We start from the raw sequence: 21,289 nt of genomic DNA on the forward strand, positions 1-21,289 counted from the left end.
AATTAAAAGTTGATCGAAAATCCCTTAAATTCTATAAAAAACTGAGGGTACATTTTATGCCAATGAAGTACGTACGTACATAAATATATCAATCGTTTTTCACAATTTACAGTACCTGTACATACTCGTATTTCGGATATTAAAAATATTTTGAAAGTAATAGCAGTGATACGATACGGTTAACGAAGGTTCTGTTTTTTAAAAAAAGAATCAACGTGTCCAAAGACAGAAGGAGTTTAAAGTATTCGCAAGTAAGACTCACGGTTGTGTATGTGGTCATCCAGGAGGTAGAAGAAGGGTGGTTTGATCTGATTAGCGAGTATCGATTCTGTTTGACGACCCAACTGTCCGACTGGGTCAGGGTGACATTCTTCAGGGTCATTACACTACCTCCATTAACAAAACGTTGCGATTTCATCGAGATACGATAGGAAATACAGTAAAAAGTTACTATACTCTGATTCGCCCTTCGAACATTTCCAGAGAACGACACGCGGCACAAAAGTATCCGGTTAGCTAGGTTTTACGCGTTTTCTATCGCAAACCAGACAATTAAAATAATTTTATTTTGCACTTTAAAAGGTTTCCTTTCGCAATTTTTCATTAACGAGAAAGTTATCCACGAGTCGAAATTACAAAGAAATTGTTCGCATCTGTATCTCTAAACTTAAATGGTAAAAAAACAACGCTATATCTGATCTTATTCGACGTTCTCTCTTGAACGTTCAAAGGGATGCCAAAAGTACGTATTTAGTGCCAGAATTAACGAAAAGAAAAACGCTATCTCGGAGTATTAAATTCTCAATCGTTTCCTTATAAAACCCAAAGGATGTGATTTATCGTATTTCCCCCTGTGATCTTCGATCGTTACTTACCGAAGTTCTTCTAATTTGTTTCATCGCTACGCTTCTCTCCGCTAGATACGATACACGAGGACGGTCGACGAGCCAAGATCTCAGAATGGAAAGAACCGAAGAACGTCGGAACGTCGATGACCAAAGATCGTGCAAAAGTGATCGTCTGAGATCGTATGAAAGCATCCAGCAGCGAGTGTCGATCGGCTATTTGCCGACTATCGTCAGCGATATTTACACGTTTCCAAGTATTTAGCTGTTAACCAGGTGGACCGACTGTTTAAAATCGCGTAGCGGTTGGCAGCGATGAAAAATTCGATATAAGCATCGGATCGTCGATCAGCCGTTCGGCGTCTATGAGAGTGGGTCAAGGTGACCGTTTTCGTGATCTCCTTAGTTCCGCGTTCTAGTGTGGGTTTCGTTCATTCGTTTATTCGGTGAATATGGATCGTGTGTGACCGTCGCGTGGTGACGGTCGTCGTGTGTCCATGCACCGACATCTATAAACGCTTATTCCTTCGTGTGTACGTATATACACACGGCTATACGTAGGTACGGATATAACCTATGTGCCGCGTCATCAACCACCGCGAACCTACACCGTCATCAGAAGCGAAAGATGCTGGCGTCGCCAAATCTTCCCTTTCTCCACCTTCTGTACGCGGTGAGAGTAAACGTGACGTCACCAGCTTAAAGCTGCTAGACGAAATGAGAAGAACCGATTGATTTATCCTTTTCATTTCGTTCACCTTGCCCCTGCTGATCCTGCTTGACGGCCAAGATTTTAACATCGGGCTTGGTCTTCGTCTTTCGGACATCTTGAACGTCCGTGCGCCGCGTCGCTCCATACGAGATGGATGTGACGATTTCTGATGTTACGAACGTATTTTAATCTGCCAACCGGGACGCGAGTCAACTCGTTTTTACCTTTGGATCTAATAATATCTTTGCTTTGGTTATATCGTATTCGAGCGTGCAGGTGCTAGAACCAAAATTGGTTTGTTTTCATTAAAACGAAGCAAACGACGAGTATATTTCTCTCGAGAATCTTTCTCGCACGCAAGGATATCGGAGGGAAAAGAACGTTCGAGGAATTGGCGATGCAAGTATCGCGGATTCCGTTTGGTAGATCTCAGTGGTTCGTACTGTTATGCTTTCGTGCGTTTACGCTTGTAGTACTTTATCTTGTACGTTTTTATTTTTACATAGGCACCGTTATCATATACCGTTACTTTTATGTACTAAACACGATCAGTGAAGTTTACTTGGATATCGTCTTAAACATAGGCAAAGCTTCGCTCACCGATATACGTACTTGGTTCGTTTCCTAACAATTTATGCATTTTCTCTTGGAAAGAAGCATCTGCATGCAATTTCGCTTCTCATCCGAATGTCTCTAAAAATCCTATCTTCGTATCGATCATCCAAGAGACAATAGCACGGAACGTAACTAAGAATATTTTACTTGTACTCCTTGTTCCATAGTTTGGCACATTGCTGTACCTCTACGACCAATCGAACGACATCAAGCCACGTCGCGACATAGAAACAAAAGCGCAAAAGTCTCGCCACTGTTATACGAGTACGCGTACCGTGTGCGATAATTAGTAACCGCGTTATCAATCGCACGAAGGAATGCGAACGATGGCCGTAAGCAAGAGAACAGTTCGCTCCAGGACTCGCTCCACTTGTCGTATTCGTAAACCGAAGATATTCCTCGCTATTTTTCGCCACGCGTTGTTCGAATCTCGTGACACGATCGTACGACGAAAATAAAAAAGTACGCGCGAACGAAGAAAGATCGACGAAACATGCAACCAAGACCATAGTAGTGGTTTCTGAAAGCTTCTCCATTCCCGGCCCTGTCACTCTTCGGCAGCTGGCTGCACGCTTGCCACTGTTTATCTACGATTTACTGACATACTAGATGCGAAAGGTAGGTGAACGAGATGGTGCACGTACGGAAAACATCCATTACGTTACGTACACGAAGAACCGTACGTACATCGAAGAGTGTGGCGCGTCTACGTCACGCGGTAAGGGGTGTCACAGAGGAAGGCCGGCGCAAAGGGTGACGACGGGAGATAGAGATAGGCCACGATGCCGGCGTGACTCGACAATAAAGCTCGTCTCACCTCTAACTCGTTCCACAGCCTCCTTTTTCGTCCCTCTCCACGGCTCGTCCTTCGTACCAACGATTCACCCTCGCGTCGCCTGTCCATCCGCTTCATCCGATACCCAACCAATCGTAGGACCCACCTATGCGCCTCGTTCGACGTTCACTACTTTTTTAAGCTATCGCTTGCCAACTGGCTGGGTGCTCGAAACCTTTATAACGCGTTCGAAAGAGTTATAAAACTCGTGAAACTCGAGCCGTGAAACGAGCCTCGCAGCCGCTCCGGCTCCTTATCTCTGCTCGAAAACGATGCTAGATGCACGTGTATACGTGGATGCTGACACGTTCGACCAAGTCGTTCCTTCGCGAGCTTTCTTTACTTTAACAATGCCACGGCAGGAATCGCGTTCGTCGTATAGGAATGGCGATGCGGGCATCGCTGGACACCGCATTGAATCAATTTCCTGGCTTTATGGCACGTTAACGATGTTTTGTTCGCGAATGGAGATTGTATTTGACGTTTGGAAGAGGCGGCGCAGAAATTACGCGGTCGCTCGTTCTCGTTGTCGCAGCTTTGGAACTTCAACGCGTGTTGCGTCGGTGCAAGTTCTGCGTACAATCTAAACAGGTTACGCTACGTTAGATGTATCGCTATCTAAACTATGTTCGAACTGAACTACGATTGAACGAAACTTACAAAAATTAAAAGAATCTTCTTGTTGCGAATTATCGACCGAAGAGCAGGTCAAACCGATCGGTCGATATCGCGTACCTCGAATGACTTAACGCTCAAGGTGAAGGAGGTTTAATAGATCGAGTGTTAGAGTAATCTAGCACTGTATTTGCACTTGTATAAAAGTAAAGTGTGACGTTATGAACACGGCGGTGGTAGGATCTTGTTGAGAGCGAAGTATTTCACCCGTACGGTACGAAGTCTGTTGATGAACTGTCCTTCTACGTTGCTGATTCTCCGTACGAAAATTCTCACTCAAAATTCCGAACACTTCTTCGGATCGAAATTACTATTCTATTTTCTACGAGACCGTTACGATACGATATTATAGATGTTGAACGCGTGTAAACGTGATCGCGTCAGTTTTACTATCCTCGATCGTGAGTTAAACGCGTTATAGCGTTATTACGAGTGTTTCAACGCTAACAACTAGGACGGGATATCAGGACGACGAAGGTTGCTGAAAGTAGCGATCAGTCAATCTGTCAGTGTGACGAGCGACGTCTGTTCAGAGGGTGGTCGGTGTCGCCGAGGGTCGAAGACAAGCCCATTGTCAAGCGACCCCTGCGGACAAGTTAGTTAAATCCTCGTTAGAACTTTATCCACCTTCCTGGTTGACAGCCACTGGAAACACGACTGATTTTTCACATCTCTGAACGTATGGCATTCGTATTAGTAATCTCGTACGTCGATACCGGTTATATTACACTATTACGATTTATATCTATACGTATAATAAAACAGTATAGAGATCGTGTCTGTACATTGAATGAGAAAAAAAAAAGAAAACAGAACGGTCGTCCAGGAACGAGTCACGAGCTATAGAGTGCAAGAAACTAATTTTTAAAATATTTGTCGTAGATACTACTGAACAGATTTTGGCAAGATTTCCTCTGTTGAGTAGCTTAGAGTCCAGGTATGCAGGAAGCAGAGTATGTTTCAGTTGACAAGGTACGTTTTGTAGAAGCTGGAAAGTAGTTTGATAGCTTTTGCCTCTAATTTAATATTTTCTACTACGGAGAATAACCCAGCTATATAACAACAATAAAAATATGTAGGTATTTTGTCCATAAAAATTCATCTGCTCAAAAATCGTATATTGGTCGATATGGAAAAATCGTACAAATCACGATTAGGTGACAAGCACGACGTTGCAGACGTATTTAACAAAATACTTGGCGTTGAAAACTACCACGAATACGACATCGTAAAAATATAGCTACATTCGAAAGAAATTTCTCGACGATAGAACGTTGTTGCGATTTTTTTGGACACCGTGTATGTACGTGTATATCAATTTTTTTTTAATCTCTCCCCGCTTAATGTTTGTAAATATATCGTAAGTACACGCTACCGACGATTACCGAGTATAAATATCTCTTCCTTAATTAATTCATTCTTAAAGCAATCTACTGATCTAATCTAATCTAACTCGTTTAATTGATATTTAGTTGATTATGCTGTAATATTCTACACATTATCGTAACAAACAGCTTCGAATTTGGGTCGAAGAATTCTACGTAAAACAAACAGCTCTGTTTTCAAAAAAAAATCTTACCCAATAACGCAGAAAAAAGGCAGAGGTACTTAAAAAATGATGCGCGTAGAAAAATTTCACCATCGTACTACTCGCGATCTACCACGTAATTATACATTACTAATTCAACTCATTACAATTCAACTCATTACAATTCAACGCCGAGGTTATACATGTACATTTATAGAGCCGAATCATTCGTACTCGTGATTTCTCGAATATGTGTGCGTGTGCGCGCGTGTGTGTGTGTGTACACTGTACACGGTGCACGGTCTTATGAATCGTTCCGCTCCACACGGAGCTGCGGGTTTCACCGAAAGAGGTGAACGTTTTGTTTACCGACGTTCCATCTCGATGGATTCATCGTGGAGCGGCGGTGTCAGCAGAAACGGCGTTGCAAATAAAGTGAGGGAAGCGAGAACGACGGGGCCGCGTCCGTTCATGAAAACGCGTGCCAATGTTTCGCGTTTTTCGAGACCAGAACCCGGCAAGAAAACCTCGCTTTCGACGAATTTCCCGTTTTAAATTATCGATCATTCCGATTTCGATCGTTTTATATAAAATTATCGACGAATATCTCGACGATACGCCAATACAGGAGAAGAACAGATACGACAAATATTAAACGTTGCAACGAAATATTTGATTTTACTAATTAATTGCTAATAATTAAAATTGCTAATTACAACGACTGTTGAACGAAACTTTGCTTCTTTGTAGTTGGAAAATAAAACTTCACGATAACTCGGCTATTTAACTAGGAAATACACTCGATATCGATGTTCGTCGTAGATCTATTTCGCTGGTATATTTGAAAAATCTCCACGATCGTAATTCGCGATCAACTGGATCGGATACAGATGTTTGAAAATCGTGCGAATGTTTCACGCGTTACGACAAATTTACCATTCTATTGGGGGGAAAAATAGAATGTAGTTTTATTTAGAGGATTTGTCTGGCGAATGTGTAAGAAATGACCGATACGAGAGCTGTGGATGTTTACGCAAATTCGTATGTTTAAAAACATTGATAAGAAAGTGAAACTTAAATAAAAGTATGACTTATATCCTAAATATTGTAACATATAAGCAGATAACTGTATTTACCTTTGATATTTTTTACATTTTTCTGTCGATGCTTGTACATTTTTCCATATCTATACTTGCCGCAATTGCATAATCATCTGCATATGGTAGTCTACATATATAGACTGAAATAAATATTTTATCAGATTTTTCTATACTGACTTATCTATCGCAATGTAGATACTCTATAACTCGAACGAAACGATACAGAAAATCTAAAACAGTTTGAAAGTTCTGAATTCTACCTGCGTATATACATTACAGTAAAAAAATCTCCATTTAATTCTATTCCAAATTTATTATACGAAGATCATCCACATTACGAACATAATTTTTCAGCGTAAAATTTTCACAACCGTTCCACGATAAATCTATCCAAGTTACTTTATCTATCGCTTGAAACTGTTCAACGATTCGTCGACGACGATCATCGACAAATTTCTCAATAGAAACATCAGCGATTATACGCGTCGTGCGATGATTTTATTTAAGAGGAAGGCAGTTACCCCAACAAAGAAAAGAAGCGAGAAAGAAAAAGTTTTATTTCGAGCAAAATATTTCTCAGCTTTGTCGTCGCATCGATTTCATCGTAATTCGAAACTGGTAGTTGCACGTGTTGCAAATATTTGTTGCTCGAAGAAGCTAGTAAGGTTAATGAGAATGGCAAAGAAAGAGATAGATGGGAGAAGGTTTGTTGGTGCATAAAAGAACGAAGGGGATTCCATACCCAATGCTCGTGCCTGCCTCTCAAATGAAACGCTGAGCCTGCACATTGCATGTTACACCTAGAACCACGCGAAATGCGGACCTCCGCTAACCAGAACTTTTCGTTCCATAGTCTTTCTTCGTCGGCCTTTCCTCTTTTTCCTTCTGCTTGCTTCCTCGTCCAGTTTAATTAAGCGATTTTATTCGTTTATTTCTTTGCTGTTGCGTCGATCGATATAAGTACGAGGAGCTATGTTCGACTAAAACGACGTAAAATATTATCCTCGGCAGAATTACTCTACGTTCTGTACGACGGTGAAAGACACAAAGCGCGACAATTGGATATTTTCTAGTTATTGGTAACGCAGGATGAACTGGAACTTTGATAGAATAAAGTTGAAGGTTTTTCGAACAACGTACGATTGATTCTCATTAATTTATACCTCTGTACGTGGACATTTCAACGAGATTTCTAGCTCACTGTTATTTTTTTAAAGGCAGGTATAACATCTTTTCCAGCGCGTCGTTGACCACATTTTTTGGTATCATTAATGCCACTGAAATCATTCGATCGTTACGAATTAATATGCACGTACGTCCTATCCCGTATAACGAAATTCGTAATTTCGAAATAATTCGCAAGATGGACTACTTTCGTGTGAGGCAATTGGAAACGTTCGGAAGCTTTGCGAGTTATAAAAATTCGGAAGTTTCAGGGAATGATTTGCGTAATGCGTATTTCTGCGAAATTAACGCGAGAAACATTTACATTCGTAGCTCTCAGGTTGAAATTGAAAATTCAAAATTTAAAATTGCGTAACGATACATTTTTTAAGATAACGCCAAGATAAATAATTAGTGGCGAGTGGTAGTTTAATCGATCGAATCGTAAACGATCGCGACAGTTTCAATTGACAGAGAAAAATTACTTAAATTCGGAATAATCAATCACGACTTGTATTTCGTATTTTACGCGACAAAGACCATCAAACTGTTTCGATGGCGTAAACTAATAAAATGAAATAATCGAAATTGCGATACGACAACGTGTACGTACCGGTTGAGAGTTAAAGAAAACTGTGGAAAAATTTCCTCTCGATTGGCTATACGAACTATGAAAACCCGTTGTCTCGTTTTTTTTTTTTTTTCTTTATTCAAACGAAGAGGATAACGTGTCTGGGGAAAAGGATAGAATGATAATTAAAAAGTCAGAGGAAAAAGACAGCCAAACGTATCTGAAACTGTCGATATCGACGTTTATTTATAATAAGAAGTATAATAATTATTTTATGTACACATGAGACGATGTAACGGGAATTAAAACATTTTTAAGTCGAATCGGAAACATTCTCGGTCGACAGAAACGACCCAACGTAATCCAACCACGACAAAACAATAATATATATATAGTATATTCATATGTCATTCGATATGACAGTGGCGTAATTTTTGTATCAAATCTGATACTTTCGCATCTTCACAACCGCATGATCACGTTAAAAGAAAACGAAAGGAAAGCTGCTGCTTCTTCGAAAATTTCAATTCTCAGATATATCGTATGACAATTATTCGCTATCATGCGTGATTACTAGGAATTGTTAGTTCGTAATCGGCCAGGAATTCGTGGCAACAAAATTTACGCCGCTGTGCAACGCAAACGATTACATCGTAGCCCCTCTTCTTCTCGTCTAACGATCCCCCTAAAATCAAACCTAAGAGTCGACTAATAATTTATAGATCTACCGTATACAGATCATTTTGTGCCATAATTACTAAAATTGATATCACTGTTCCCGTAGGTGTCGGTACGAAAATGTATCGGCACGCGTTCTTACGCATTTTCTTGAGATCCATGGGTTCTCCTTCTCCGTCGAACCCCGTTGAAAACGCACGTTCGTCCCATTCGCGCTACACGATCGAACATGCTCGTAGACGCTAATATAATCGAAGCGAATTCTATTAATTAGACGAAGCGACCTCTGCGACACGATTTGAATCGGGATTTCGCACCGCGGAACGTCGAAACCAGATGAAAGAGAACGTGTAAGCTTCTCCTTTCGCGATAAGGATAAATGAAGATAAAAGATAATCGTTCACAAGGATGCACGATGATTTCTCCATTACCGTTTACTCGTCGATCAACCCTTGTCTAACAAAGACTGGATCATCGTTGCTATTAGCGCAGCATATTTTAATTTATACCGTTGAAACAAAAATCGATCAAAGAGAAACAGAGATTGAATAGATGTTCTTCTCGCCTACGTACTAAGAATTGCGTTACTTTCAACCTTTTATATATATATTTACAACTTTACGTTTCACGTAAGTTCGTAAAAGTCCATAGCACAGTAATGACGAAATTTGCTTGGAAAATAAAATCGTTCGTATCGGTGATCGCTAGAACTTCGTTTATCCGAGCAGGTTGGGAACCCAAGATAGTTTAGAGGACTGACAACGAATTCTCTAGCTATCGTCTTCGGTCTTTCTTATCAGTTTAGATAACGAAGAGAAAAAAGGCTTTCGTGCACGATAATTTGCTAACAAATAATATTAACCAGCTGACAACCTATTAATCCTAGGTTTATAAACTTCTTTCTTATCGCGATGTTACGTCGAACGGAACGTTCTGCCGGCTTGCGATTCCTAACATTTACACGTACAATTTCATTTATTATCAAACCCGTTGCCGTTAATCGAGAAAAATCTGTAACTCGTGGCTTGTAGAATTTCACCTGTAACGTTACCTGGCTGAACTGCACGCAAGGATCCTGATACGTAGAAACAGGCGGCTGACCAGTCGTTTCTGTATCGCGTCCCACTGTCCCACGTTTCCAGCGTACAATTTATTCTCCGTATAAACTCCGTTACAAGAATACACGTTTGAACGTAATGGATGACTGTGGCTGGACCACAGTTCGCATAATAGCTAAGCTTTCAAGTTCGGATATCGGAAGTTGAAGGTTACTTGTATAAACGAAGTTCCATCGCAATTCGGTAGAACTATAATTTCTAAATGTATCGTACGATTAGAAGGTAACGAACGTGAAATATGTACACGAGACAAGATTGACCCAGTCTTCGATTGTCAGAGGGTTAAGCAATCTCGGCCAAAGATCGGCCAAAAGAATTTGGCCATTTTCTAAATAGGTTCGTGGGTATTGGCACGAAAGTATCCGGTACAAATTTCCAGGACCGTGGTCCTGCTGATAAATTCCACGATCCTGGATATCGTGGCAACGCACAACTCGATCTCGAAAATTCGATTACGCTATTATACTCCACGCAAGTAACTATTTAAATATAAAAATTATTATAAACGAAGAGAGCGATGAGGAACGATGGAAACGGATAGCGATTCGTCAACACCAAACTGTAAAAGCTGGTACTGGTCGAGCCTTCTCGCATCTCGTATAAAACGGATTCCCATCGCTGTGGCGTGTCGCCTTCTGTTTAAAACCGAGGTAGAAAGACAGGGAGGTCGTGTTAAAAATGTCAACTGCCTTTTTCTTATAAGGACGTACGAAGAGGATCGGAGCTTGCAAGGGGCTCCACTCGTAAACAACGTTGCTCTATGCTTCTTTCTATGATATTCGTAAGAAACTATGCGACGTCTAAAAATCGAGTTATCTCGGAGCTTGAACAGTTAACGCAACGAATAATGTTGAATGTATCACGCTCTATATGATGTATCAATTCTTAAATGATACCGTTGAACCATAGATAACCGGAACGCTTTTAGTCAGGTTACTTAATTTCCCGATCTTTAATCTTATTCTGTATTCTCTGTTTCACAGGTTGATGGACGAACGTTAATAGCTTCCCGAACGTTTAATTTTATTTCGTAAGAGAAACTATGCCTGAAAATCTGTAAAATGAAATAAATTGAGACTAAAAATCGGCAACGATTCTGTCATGCTCTCCTCCAACGTAACAAATTCCTTTACGATAGGGCGATTGAATTTGTAAAATAAAACATATTCACTACGTGGAGCTAAGCAACTTAAAATTAAGTAACCCAATGCGAACAACGATAACAAAATATGAAAAATGCGAAAAACTATGATCCAAAGATACCAATGGAGAATTAATATTACAAACACGAAATACGTATAATAGATGATAATAAGCGATAACGAAGGTTATCCAAACCGATCATTCGTGACAAACGTGTCAATGGTATTATGGTTTGGCTAAAAGTTAAATAACAAAGAAAAGGATGAACCTCGTGAACGCTAGACCTCTGACTTTAAGCTTCATCCTTGCCTCTCTCCTTTTTCGCGCTTCCACGAAGTTCGCTTATATTTCCTTCTCTTTTCTTTATCCCGTTTCTTTCTTTTCTCCTTCTTCTTCTTCTTCTTTTCGGTAGAATATTTGGCAAAGACGTCCAGCCTACCGCGAGCGATATATTTCTATACCTATGAGAATAGATCTAATTACCTTTAGTCTAACGACAGCTTAGCTGCGCTGCTAATTCCATACACGATTTACAAAGTTGGTTTTAACAGTCAAGGCTCTTCTTTTCTTTTTTTCACGTCGTTTAACAAAGCTATACATAGAAAGAAAAGGAAGGAGAACTGAACGCTATATACACGTAGACGAGCTTAAAAACGTGCCTAAGACTTAAGACTCGATTGAAAAGAGGAAGGAAACAAACGTTGTTTCTCGAAGGATATACCCGGTTGTTCGTCTGGTTCTTTGTCTTTCAGTCCCACGCGCACAGGTATGTCACTGTGAACAAAGTTTTGGGAAAAGATCATCGTTATGATTTCGCTTCCCGAGCTAAAAACAATTATTTCGTTCTAAAGCAATCGTTTGGTCACGGAGCGGACCAACTCGCCGATTCCAATAATCTTGAAATATATTGTCAGGTTCGACATTCGCAACAACTTTTCCCTGTACGTGTTACCGTCGCTCGGCTTTACTCTCCGAGATATTCGCCAAAGTTTCTGTTTCCACGGCGTACGATGATTTTAATCATCGAACAGTCCCGTTTTTTCAAATATAGTGTTGCCAGTTTTGAATAACAATAATATAATACGAGACTTACTATGACTTGTATCGCTCTTGTTACTCAACATATGAATTTGTTATATCGTCGACACCGTCAAACGATAATCATCTAACCCAAATTCAACCCACTGAGTTTTCTTTCTTACGTGAGTCGAGAATGATCGTAGAAAATAAGTTAGCACGTCCTTCTGTGCCAAATGGAAGCAAATTGATCAAAATAATCGCAAGGTATATTGAACTGGTTTTTCGCGGAAATTAAAATCGAGCAACGTTAACACGTGCGGGGAGAAGTTGTACGGGAAAAGACGTTGATAGCGTATTTCAAGGTCATTGAAGATCGGTAAGATCGATCATTTTGCAAATAACTATCAACTATTCTTCGGTTGTCTTCGATATTCGATCGCCTTCTTTCAGGCAGAAATAATGTCACTTTTTGAAACGAATTGAACGAAGGATAATGGAAGTAGAAAAAAGAAAGAAACTCTTTGAAATCACGAATTCCATAAGACTTCTGGCTTTTAACTTACGTTCTTGGAAAATAGAATGTTTCTTCCGTGAATACTACGCGGCGGAAAATAATTGGAATAAAGAAAATAAATAAACATTGCAGTGTAGTTTACGAAGATCGAGATTCTGAATATATTTCTGGAGAGACGTAAAGCCGAAAGGATTTTCGTTATAATATGAGGATTTACGCAGAGATTACAAGTTGATCCGATGGAAAATCTAAAGGACAGCTTTAATCCTATTCGAACGATCGTTTTGCATTGTTCTTGACAAAAATACGAGAACCGATGTCTTCGTTTTGTTACGAAATATACAAATAGGTAGATGGAACGTCCAAGAATCTAAAGAAACAATATTACTGTTAAAAATGAAGAAGATGTCAAACCAACTGTAACGAGTAACAAATAGAAAACAAAATAGAAGATATCAAATTAGAAAGAACTCTGTATCTAATGCGTAAACTGTATACATGTGCGTATACCTAAAATCATATAGAAAACTAGGAAAAGTTCATTCGATCGAGTAAACGCTATGGAATTACATTTACAATTCTCAATTAGTTATTCCGAAAACTTAAATAACAAAACTGAATTGAAATCTTGAAACGTTCACGGTAATAATATAAATATCGTTATTATTAAAGTGACAAAAATATTATAGTCCAAGTATCCTTCAGGAACTCGAATAAAAAGACCTTGGAACACCATAATTCTAAGAAAACGATTGTTATCGGAACATCAACAATACTGAAAAGGGTTACTTTAAATACGTACGTTGTTCAAATGTACAAATAATAATAAACTAAATTGCGGATTTTTATGCAATTATTGAATATCTCATCGAAGGTATAAGACTAAGCAGAATAAACACGATATTTATACAAAAATCTATGATATAACCAGAGTACAATAATCGCGATGATATTTATTACGTGAAACAAAAATCTGCCTACGTTTCGTTTTTTAAACCCTCTGAAATTTTGTTTTAATATCGGTTTCTTGTAAGATTATATTATCGTAGCTATTGCGAACGATAATTTTTCTATTCTTTTCCCGACATTGGATCAGAGTAAAACGTTTGATCTGTTTGATTTCGTTGATCTTTAAACTAACGAAAAATGCGCACTACAACTGGAAGATGAAAAATCCGCGAGAGAATTAACGCGATTTCCTTCGACGATTGCCTTTAAGGATTAATCGTCTCTACAAAGATATAGATTTGCATAAATATCCGCAAGTAATATCCTAACATAATACGCTACGTTAAAACGAAAATCCCCTTTAGATGCGGCGCGAACGAGCGATTTTTTCACGCTGCGTCCTCGCTGCGTGTTTTCCTTCGTTTTCTCGGTTAAAAACAACGAAGACAGACACACGACGCAGAGCTGGCAGAGAAAAGGCAGCGTGAAAAAGTCGCTCGTCCTCGCAGGACCTTAAAAACGGACAAACTGCACAGCTCTCTTACTTTGCTCGAAGTAGAAAGAAAAATAATAGTCGCTACTCACCGATCGAGAATCTCGTACAACGAGCGCACGACGGATGTCTGTTCAGGTCCAGCAAGCGCCTCCTCGGCGCTGTCGATGTCACAGATAAACTTCTGGACTCGCAGGCGCTGGTTGATGTTGCTGTTGCGGAGGCGGTTGTTGTTGTTGCTGTTGTTGATTTTGGGATTGATGCTGCTGCGGCTGCGGCTGTTGCGATTGCGCTTGCTGTTGTTGTTGTTGTTGCTGCTGCTGCTGCTGCTGCTGCGACGCCTGTTGCTGATGATGATTGTGGCTGTGATTATGAGTATGGCTCTGTCGCGTTCTAAGGATATCCCATCTTTGTTTGAAAAGATCACGTTCTTGCTGGAGCCGAGCCATCTCGATCTTCATTCGCTGAAGTTCATTCTGCAGATTGCGATTTGTCGTCTCGAGGTCGTGTCGTTGTTGCAATCGTTTGCTACGGCAATTCTGAGCGTAACCACGATTCTTCAGGGTTCGCCGCTTTTGCTTCAGACGCACCACCTTTGTAGAACAGGGAGATCCGTTTTACCAACAAATTCGATGGAAAGTCGTGAGGATAAGAGTGTCGTAAGAGGTGAATTGGTATGGTTCTGTATTATTTCGTTAGTTAACCCGTACGTGGGGGCAATTAATACGCTGGTCATGCAAACAGCGTAAAAAGAAGCTTGAAGCTTTACTTTTACGTAACTTGTTTACCGTCAACGTAAAAATATCCAAAGAACAGGGATCCACAGCGATTTCGTGATATTTTCGATAGAAGGTAACAAATTTTTGCAAGAAACATAGTTGTCCACGTTAGAGTTCGTCCGTAATCCGAGTACGGAGTTTTCTTATTTGGAAATTTAAAATTAACGAAGTCGAATTACTTTGTTTCGTTCGTCGCGAAGGTAAACGTGACAATATGCTTTCGATAGAAATATAATTATTTAATGTTGCTTCGTCGTATAATTTACTATCCCTAAAATATACGAACGACGAGCTAGCTCGTCATTTCCTCGGACGACAGATTCGCGAAATACGTTAATTAAAATGATGTATCGTAGTTGCGTGTCAAGGTAGATTCTAATTAAAGCATCAATGTGTTACTTGCGTATAAATGTTAATTTTTTCAAACGAATCCTACGTTTCTATATCGAAGGGACGGAAAAAATGTTTCAATTCTTCGTATGCTACGTATAACTAAAAGAGAATATATTTAATGTATCGTATAACTACGCAAAAACTGTTTTAGAATTCAAATATCGCTAATAATATGTAGATCATCTCGTACAAGGTGAATCGAAAGTACTGTGGAAATGATTTGAGAAAACTTCTCCAGCTGAATACTAATTTTAAAAATCGTGTATAAAAAGAAGTTAAAAAACGAAAGGACACTAACATCGCGAACAACGACAACTCGCGCGTCTAACCAACAAACAGTTCGTTCTACTGCAGTCATGGATAATACATAGATACCAATATACCAATTCACGCTTACTTCACACGTAGTTATCTAAGTAGGAAAATTCTATGTATTTCGCGATTTCGCCAAAAAATTCTCTTCGGATCCATTCATCTTAATCGCTATCGTTAAATAATCCATCATCGTTACGGCCAATAAGCGCAAACAGTTTGCAAGAAATCGTACCAACTCCGCGATAAAGAAATTTGTATACGGTAGAACCTGATTATTCGCATTGATCATTTCGCGCTCTCTTCGGATACTCGAATAACTTTGTCCTCGTACGAGAGAGGATCATTTATTTCGAACTGTCTTACAGATATCAATATCAATTTTGCCAGACAGTTTGACGCGCTTCTTCAAGACTAAACGATCTTCGGATAGCTGGAAAACGTTTTCCTGACGATTATCAATAGCAAACGTCGAGGGAAAGACAGTTAACGCGAAAAAACGTGTTAAAGAATATCTTTGAATAAAAACACGACAATTTCTTTCGCTTCTTATTCTTATTTTCTGAATTGTCTGACGAAATAATCATGCTGAAGTTTCCCATTGATCGGTCGTTCCTTCGATTCGTATTGCCGTAATAATCAAAGTTCTACCATAGGAAAAAGAATCGCAAAAGGTAGAAACACGCGGAGCAAACGAGTGGCGAACTGAAAATTGTGAATGAAACGAAAGCGAGGCATTACCTATGCGAAAGTGTCGTTAAAAATGTAAGAGACCTGACTCACCTCTTCCCGCGGGCAACCATGAAGGCGTTTGTTCAATTCGCGTACGGAAAGCGACATGAGCAGCTCGTCGTTCATGAGTTCTTCCTGGGGATTGTTACTCCCGCAATTCTGGTAAAGGACATTGCCTCTGTGCGGTGGAGTCGAGCCACCAGCGGCGCAAGAACTCACTGAACAAACGCTCATCGGTCTTCCCGGTTGCATCTGTATGCCCTGCATGCTGTCTTCCATTCCCGACATTCCACTTCCGCCCGCGGGAAGCATCCCGCCGCCTGTTCCCGTACTTCCATAGTATTCTATGTGGCCTGACATCGTGATGTATCCACCTGCGACAACAATATTTGCCGACTTCCAGTCTTCTTCTTTCTAAAGGATAAACCATTTTGTGCCTCCTTATTAACCCCTTCTCATCGCGAGACGTTTGGCACGCCGATTTTCCAGTATTCGAAACCGAATGTCGTCTCGCGTGCGGAAAATTTGCCTTTGAACGTGTAACATACTTTGCGTGTAACGTGGCTGACTCGTTGGTGGCTACTCGTAAATTAGACGCGTGGTGAACCGAAACGTTACGCTTGAATTCGCGAAAGCGTGGAAACATCTCGTGAGAAGACACACTCGTTGTGAGGTCTATCGGCTTTGCAACTAAATGATTGCGGATTTTGTCATTAGGTGGTATTGACAAAATCCGCAATCACTTAGTTGCCAAGCCAATGGTTGGAGACTTTCGTTGAGCAACGTTGCACCGCGAGATCTCTGCGCGAGACGATTAAGAACGACCAACGTATTTGACGAAATACTCGAAAGTGGATCCTTTTTGATTATAGTCGTGTAAGTAGCACAATGAAGGAACATCTAAAGATATATTCTGATTTAACGTGACACGCTAGAAAATAGATGGAACGATTATCGGTATAATCTTAAATTTATATCTGTTCGACGTTTCGTATCAATTATTGCTTGCCGACTGTTCACTAACGATCGCACCAGCGAAATTAGTGGGAAAGTAGAAAGCTACAAAAATATCCAATTGCAACAACCTGTCACGCTACTCTCCGTGTTCAATCGTTTCCATATTTTAACACTTCCACTGTTTCAAAACTTTAGCTTCGTCGCTTTCAATCCAAATGTTTCATCGTCCTTTCACGTGTCTATTGTACTGACATTTAATTATTTAAATAGCGCATTTTTTAATAAATGCCGTTTAACGCTGCAATCTGTTTGCGTTTCAGTGAAAACAGAAACAACGCTAAATCTATAGAAACAAAGTGTCCTACTCTCAACGACAATGCCAAGGTACGTGTGGTACGTAAAAAGTGTTAGAAATCTTCCCAAAAAGATCTTGATTCTAATCGCGAATCAATCGTATGAAGTTGGAGATGCAAAAATAGCGAGAATTCCCGAATTAAAAGGGTTGAGAAATGGAAACGAAGCCATTCGTATCAACGGAAGATATTTTAGTAATCGGAGATACTTCGATTTTCAGAAATGAAATATGTTTCGTTCACAAAAATCGAATGTAAGTCGAACGTAAAACTGAAAGCACGGAAAACCTTTCTCCACAGCTGGTAGTATAAACCTACCGGTAGGTAATAACATAGAAGCGAAATTTCTTAATTTTCCGGCTACTTTACGGAATTGCTTTTTCGTTTCGCTTTCACGATGAAAATTCGAATTTCGTTACATTGTGGACATTTTTTAAATTGCATCGCAGCGTCGTCGAATCGAAAAACTTTCAAGATAGGTAATCGTAAAATGAACATCGTCTCTGTCTGCCGTATACTTAAAATGTTTTAAGTATACATTAAGTATACATTTAAGTATACATTCACACCTCTGTTCTGCATAGTAAAAGTAATCGCGATAATGATGGTTAACACTAGAACTACCACACCAGTCAAATTGACTGGTTTTACGATTTTATTTTAAAATTCTTACTTCGTGTTATATTTTTTCCACAATGATGTAATAACTTTCGCAACGATAACTAAAAGAATAATATAATGAATTTTATTTTGTTTTTTATGTATTCAAACTGAAAATAATTTTGTATCAAGGCTACTTATACCAATAGCAGTCAAAATTACTCAAAGTGTAAAAGGGTCCTGCGATCTGTTTATCGAACCTCAATTAGCCAGTTTCCTCGTTTTCTACAACTTCTCACACGTTTTTAAAATTTTTACCGCGTACCATTCGATATGATGATATCAGATATCAGGAAAATTCCGGATCGATCGCTAGATCGCTAGATGCTAACGCTAGAAATATCACAGCAATCAAAATTCTATTCTACGATTTTCTACAATTTTCTACAATTTTATAAATATGTCAACCCTCGTTTAAGGATCATAGTCCCAGATGGATTAATAATACCAAAAATACCATAACATGGAATTGCTTCTGTAAGAAAGTAATAAATCAAGAAATATAAAAATATTCTCTTATTACGTATTTTTCGAAGGCCAGTCATTTTCACTGGTTTTGGTAGAAATAGCTTCGTCTTAACTATCTGTAGTTCTAGTGTTAAAGTTGCGAAAGATTTGAAACTCTTGGCTGTATGTCGCAAAGAACAAGTCGCGTTTGACATTTTATTTCAACAAAAGGTTCGTACTTTATAAGTTATCGTTAAATATTACATAATTCGTCTGTATTTCTTTTTATATATTTTACCCAATAAGGAATCCATCTTGACGTATTTATCTCTATTCAATCAAACTATAACACAAAAAGATACGTGTACATACATTATATTGGCTTGATAACTAAGTAATTGCGGATTTTGTCATTACCACCTAATGTTTCACGAGTCGTACGAGTTATCCATCAATATCTACGAGTTATCTGCAAACGATCATACACTGTCTTTGCGAATACGTTTGTACGAGCGACTTTGGACATTGTCTATATTTATTTCATTTATTTCGAATACATTTGACGGGTTACAACAGCAAGTTCTCGTTAGCGTTTTATCAGTCCTCTACAATTCCACCACAAATCGGTCATTTTGTCATTACCACCTAATGACAAAATCCGCAATCACTTAGTTGTCAACCCAATATTTGTTTTATTTGATATAAGACGGCAAGGAATCAAACAGACGCATGATCATGATTACAATTTGTAATTACGTGGCCAATGTTTGAAACATGTTGTTAGACGTGGTACGATCTTACGTTGTTATTATACTTTGCAGTTGATCTCCTGTACACGTTTTCACTTTTGCCAGAATTTGTTGTTGTGTCTTTTAACGCGTTAGTAAGAAATTTAAACAAACTCGGAATCATATCATTGTTATTCTTATCAAGAACGATGACTTTAAGCTTAGTCTAAAATTACACGCGAATTGCAGGGGTCGATTGGATCGATCAGATCTATCATTCTAAATTTAGGTGCGACATTTAGAATATCCTTACACCCTTCTCTAATAAATCTTTCGCTATTTTGTAATTCAATAAACATAATTCAAAGCAGTTAATTACCTATCCTTATATCAACCACGTGCAACTGAGAATTCTCGCTCAATTTGTGATCTTCTAATCCTTTAAAAGCCACTCGATCGTTTCAATGTTACGACAAATGAAAAGTAGGTACGTTGATGTACCAACGATTTCAATCTAATGCTAATTCATCGCGCCAATGGCTCACAGTAGCCAAAAATTTCAAGCTAAAGTGTATTTAGCACGTGCTTTGTCTCACAAAATAAAAATACAAAAATCACTTTCAAGAGGATATGTTAGGATTATGATATGAGCAGAAATTTTGCGCAGCCAGCAAGTAGGATAATTCGCGTAGAGATGAAACTCTAACAGAGATAAACATAATGCATCGGTACTATCTTTTACAGTCGTTGCAATAAGATAGATTTAGGAATTTTAAGAAAATTTTCGACGCGACGATCAGCTTTTTAATTTTTCTAAAAATACTAATTCTTCAAGTGCTCAGATGAAGTAATATCACTCCGTTGTTTCAGGCATTTGTTTTGTCATAAAATATACTTTAACGTAACATGTAGTTGCGATTCTAACCCACGACTATTGTATGCTCCAACGACTATAATCACATTTAATAAAACGATATAACTTTCGTTTCAGCGATCCATCTTACTTCTAATAGTAAAAAAATGCTGTCCAAAATTTGATTTATTTTTTCCCATGGTTATTCATACAGATATTATATCCTGCTAACTATATGTATGTCGGAGAATCGTCAGGAATAGGGTTGTGGGCGTTTGCTAGATCTTCATTGGAATTGGCCATCGCTGTGTTATAACGAAGGCACGGCCTGGTAATACGAGTATGGATACTACCGATTCGACGATCAACCGCGGTGGTTGGGCACTGGCGATACTAGTGACGTTGGTCTTAGGTTCGATAACGAATCCACGGTCAATGGGAGGATAGATATACTTGCTCACACAATACTCACAGATCGTAAGGCGCTACTCTCTTCATCGATGAGATCGCAAGAAAGAACGAATTTTCATCCCGATGATGTCACCGAGGAAAACTATGATGGGGTGTGTCTAAGGACACGAGATCATCGGATTCGTAGAGTATAGCCCTCGTTCCGAAAGTAAGGGAAATTGACGTTGCTGTCAATTGGTCAATTTGGGACAAAGGCTGCCTGTCCGTTTGAACAATCTTAATTACCAAAAACCTCAGGTTTTATAACGGGTCCTCAGGCTAACTGCACTTGTGCCGTGTAGGTGGCCTCAACATCTGGTATTCATTGTCCGAAGGAACCGTTGGAATGTTTTACTGTCAGGTACCTCTATGGGTATTTCTTTTAACGCTTTTCATACTATCGCTCCATACCTTTGTTAGATGAAGCGCCCGTCCCGTTGACCGCGGCTACGTTCGGCGGCTAATGGTCGCCTTGAGCCCAAGTTTATTATCACAAATCGCAAACAAGTACCATTGGGCAGAATGACCGCAAATTGTTTAATTACAACTGTAAGCTTTAATTACAATTTTACGGATTTTCCCGAAGTTCCAGAGGGAAGGCTCCGGTGTCCTTTCATCTCCGACATATATATCCTATAACACTGCATACAAACCGACAAACATACA

The 21,289-nt window shown here is 39.3% G+C and overlaps 1 protein-coding gene across 3 annotated transcripts in view; it reads right to left on the reverse strand.

The window, feature by feature from the left end:
- LOC117214711 (chromatin modification-related protein eaf-1-like) overlaps nt 1-21,289 on the reverse strand; it is a 79,143-nt gene that overhangs the window by 52,225 nt on the left and 5,629 nt on the right. Inside the window, exons 3-5 of one of the 3 annotated variants that reach the window (XM_033460982.1) lie at nt 16,218-16,549; nt 14,052-14,552; nt 8,263-11,758 (exon numbers count right to left, since the gene is read on the reverse strand). In XM_033460982.1, coding sequence (XP_033316873.1) covers nt 14,130-14,552; nt 16,218-16,549 — 755 coding nt within the window. In that variant the 3' untranslated portion in view covers nt 8,263-11,758; nt 14,052-14,129. Of the gene's footprint in view, nt 1-8,262; nt 11,759-14,051; nt 14,553-16,217; nt 16,550-21,289 lie in introns of those variants that run through there. The other 2 variants (XM_033460984.1, XM_033460983.1) reach the window with 2 other exon arrangements.

This window comes from Bombus bifarius, unplaced genomic scaffold, assembly GCF_011952205.1.
Source record: "Bombus bifarius isolate JDL3187 unplaced genomic scaffold, Bbif_JDL3187 scf7180000009243, whole genome shotgun sequence".
Lineage (NCBI taxonomy): Eukaryota > Metazoa > Arthropoda > Insecta > Hymenoptera > Apidae > Bombus > Bombus bifarius.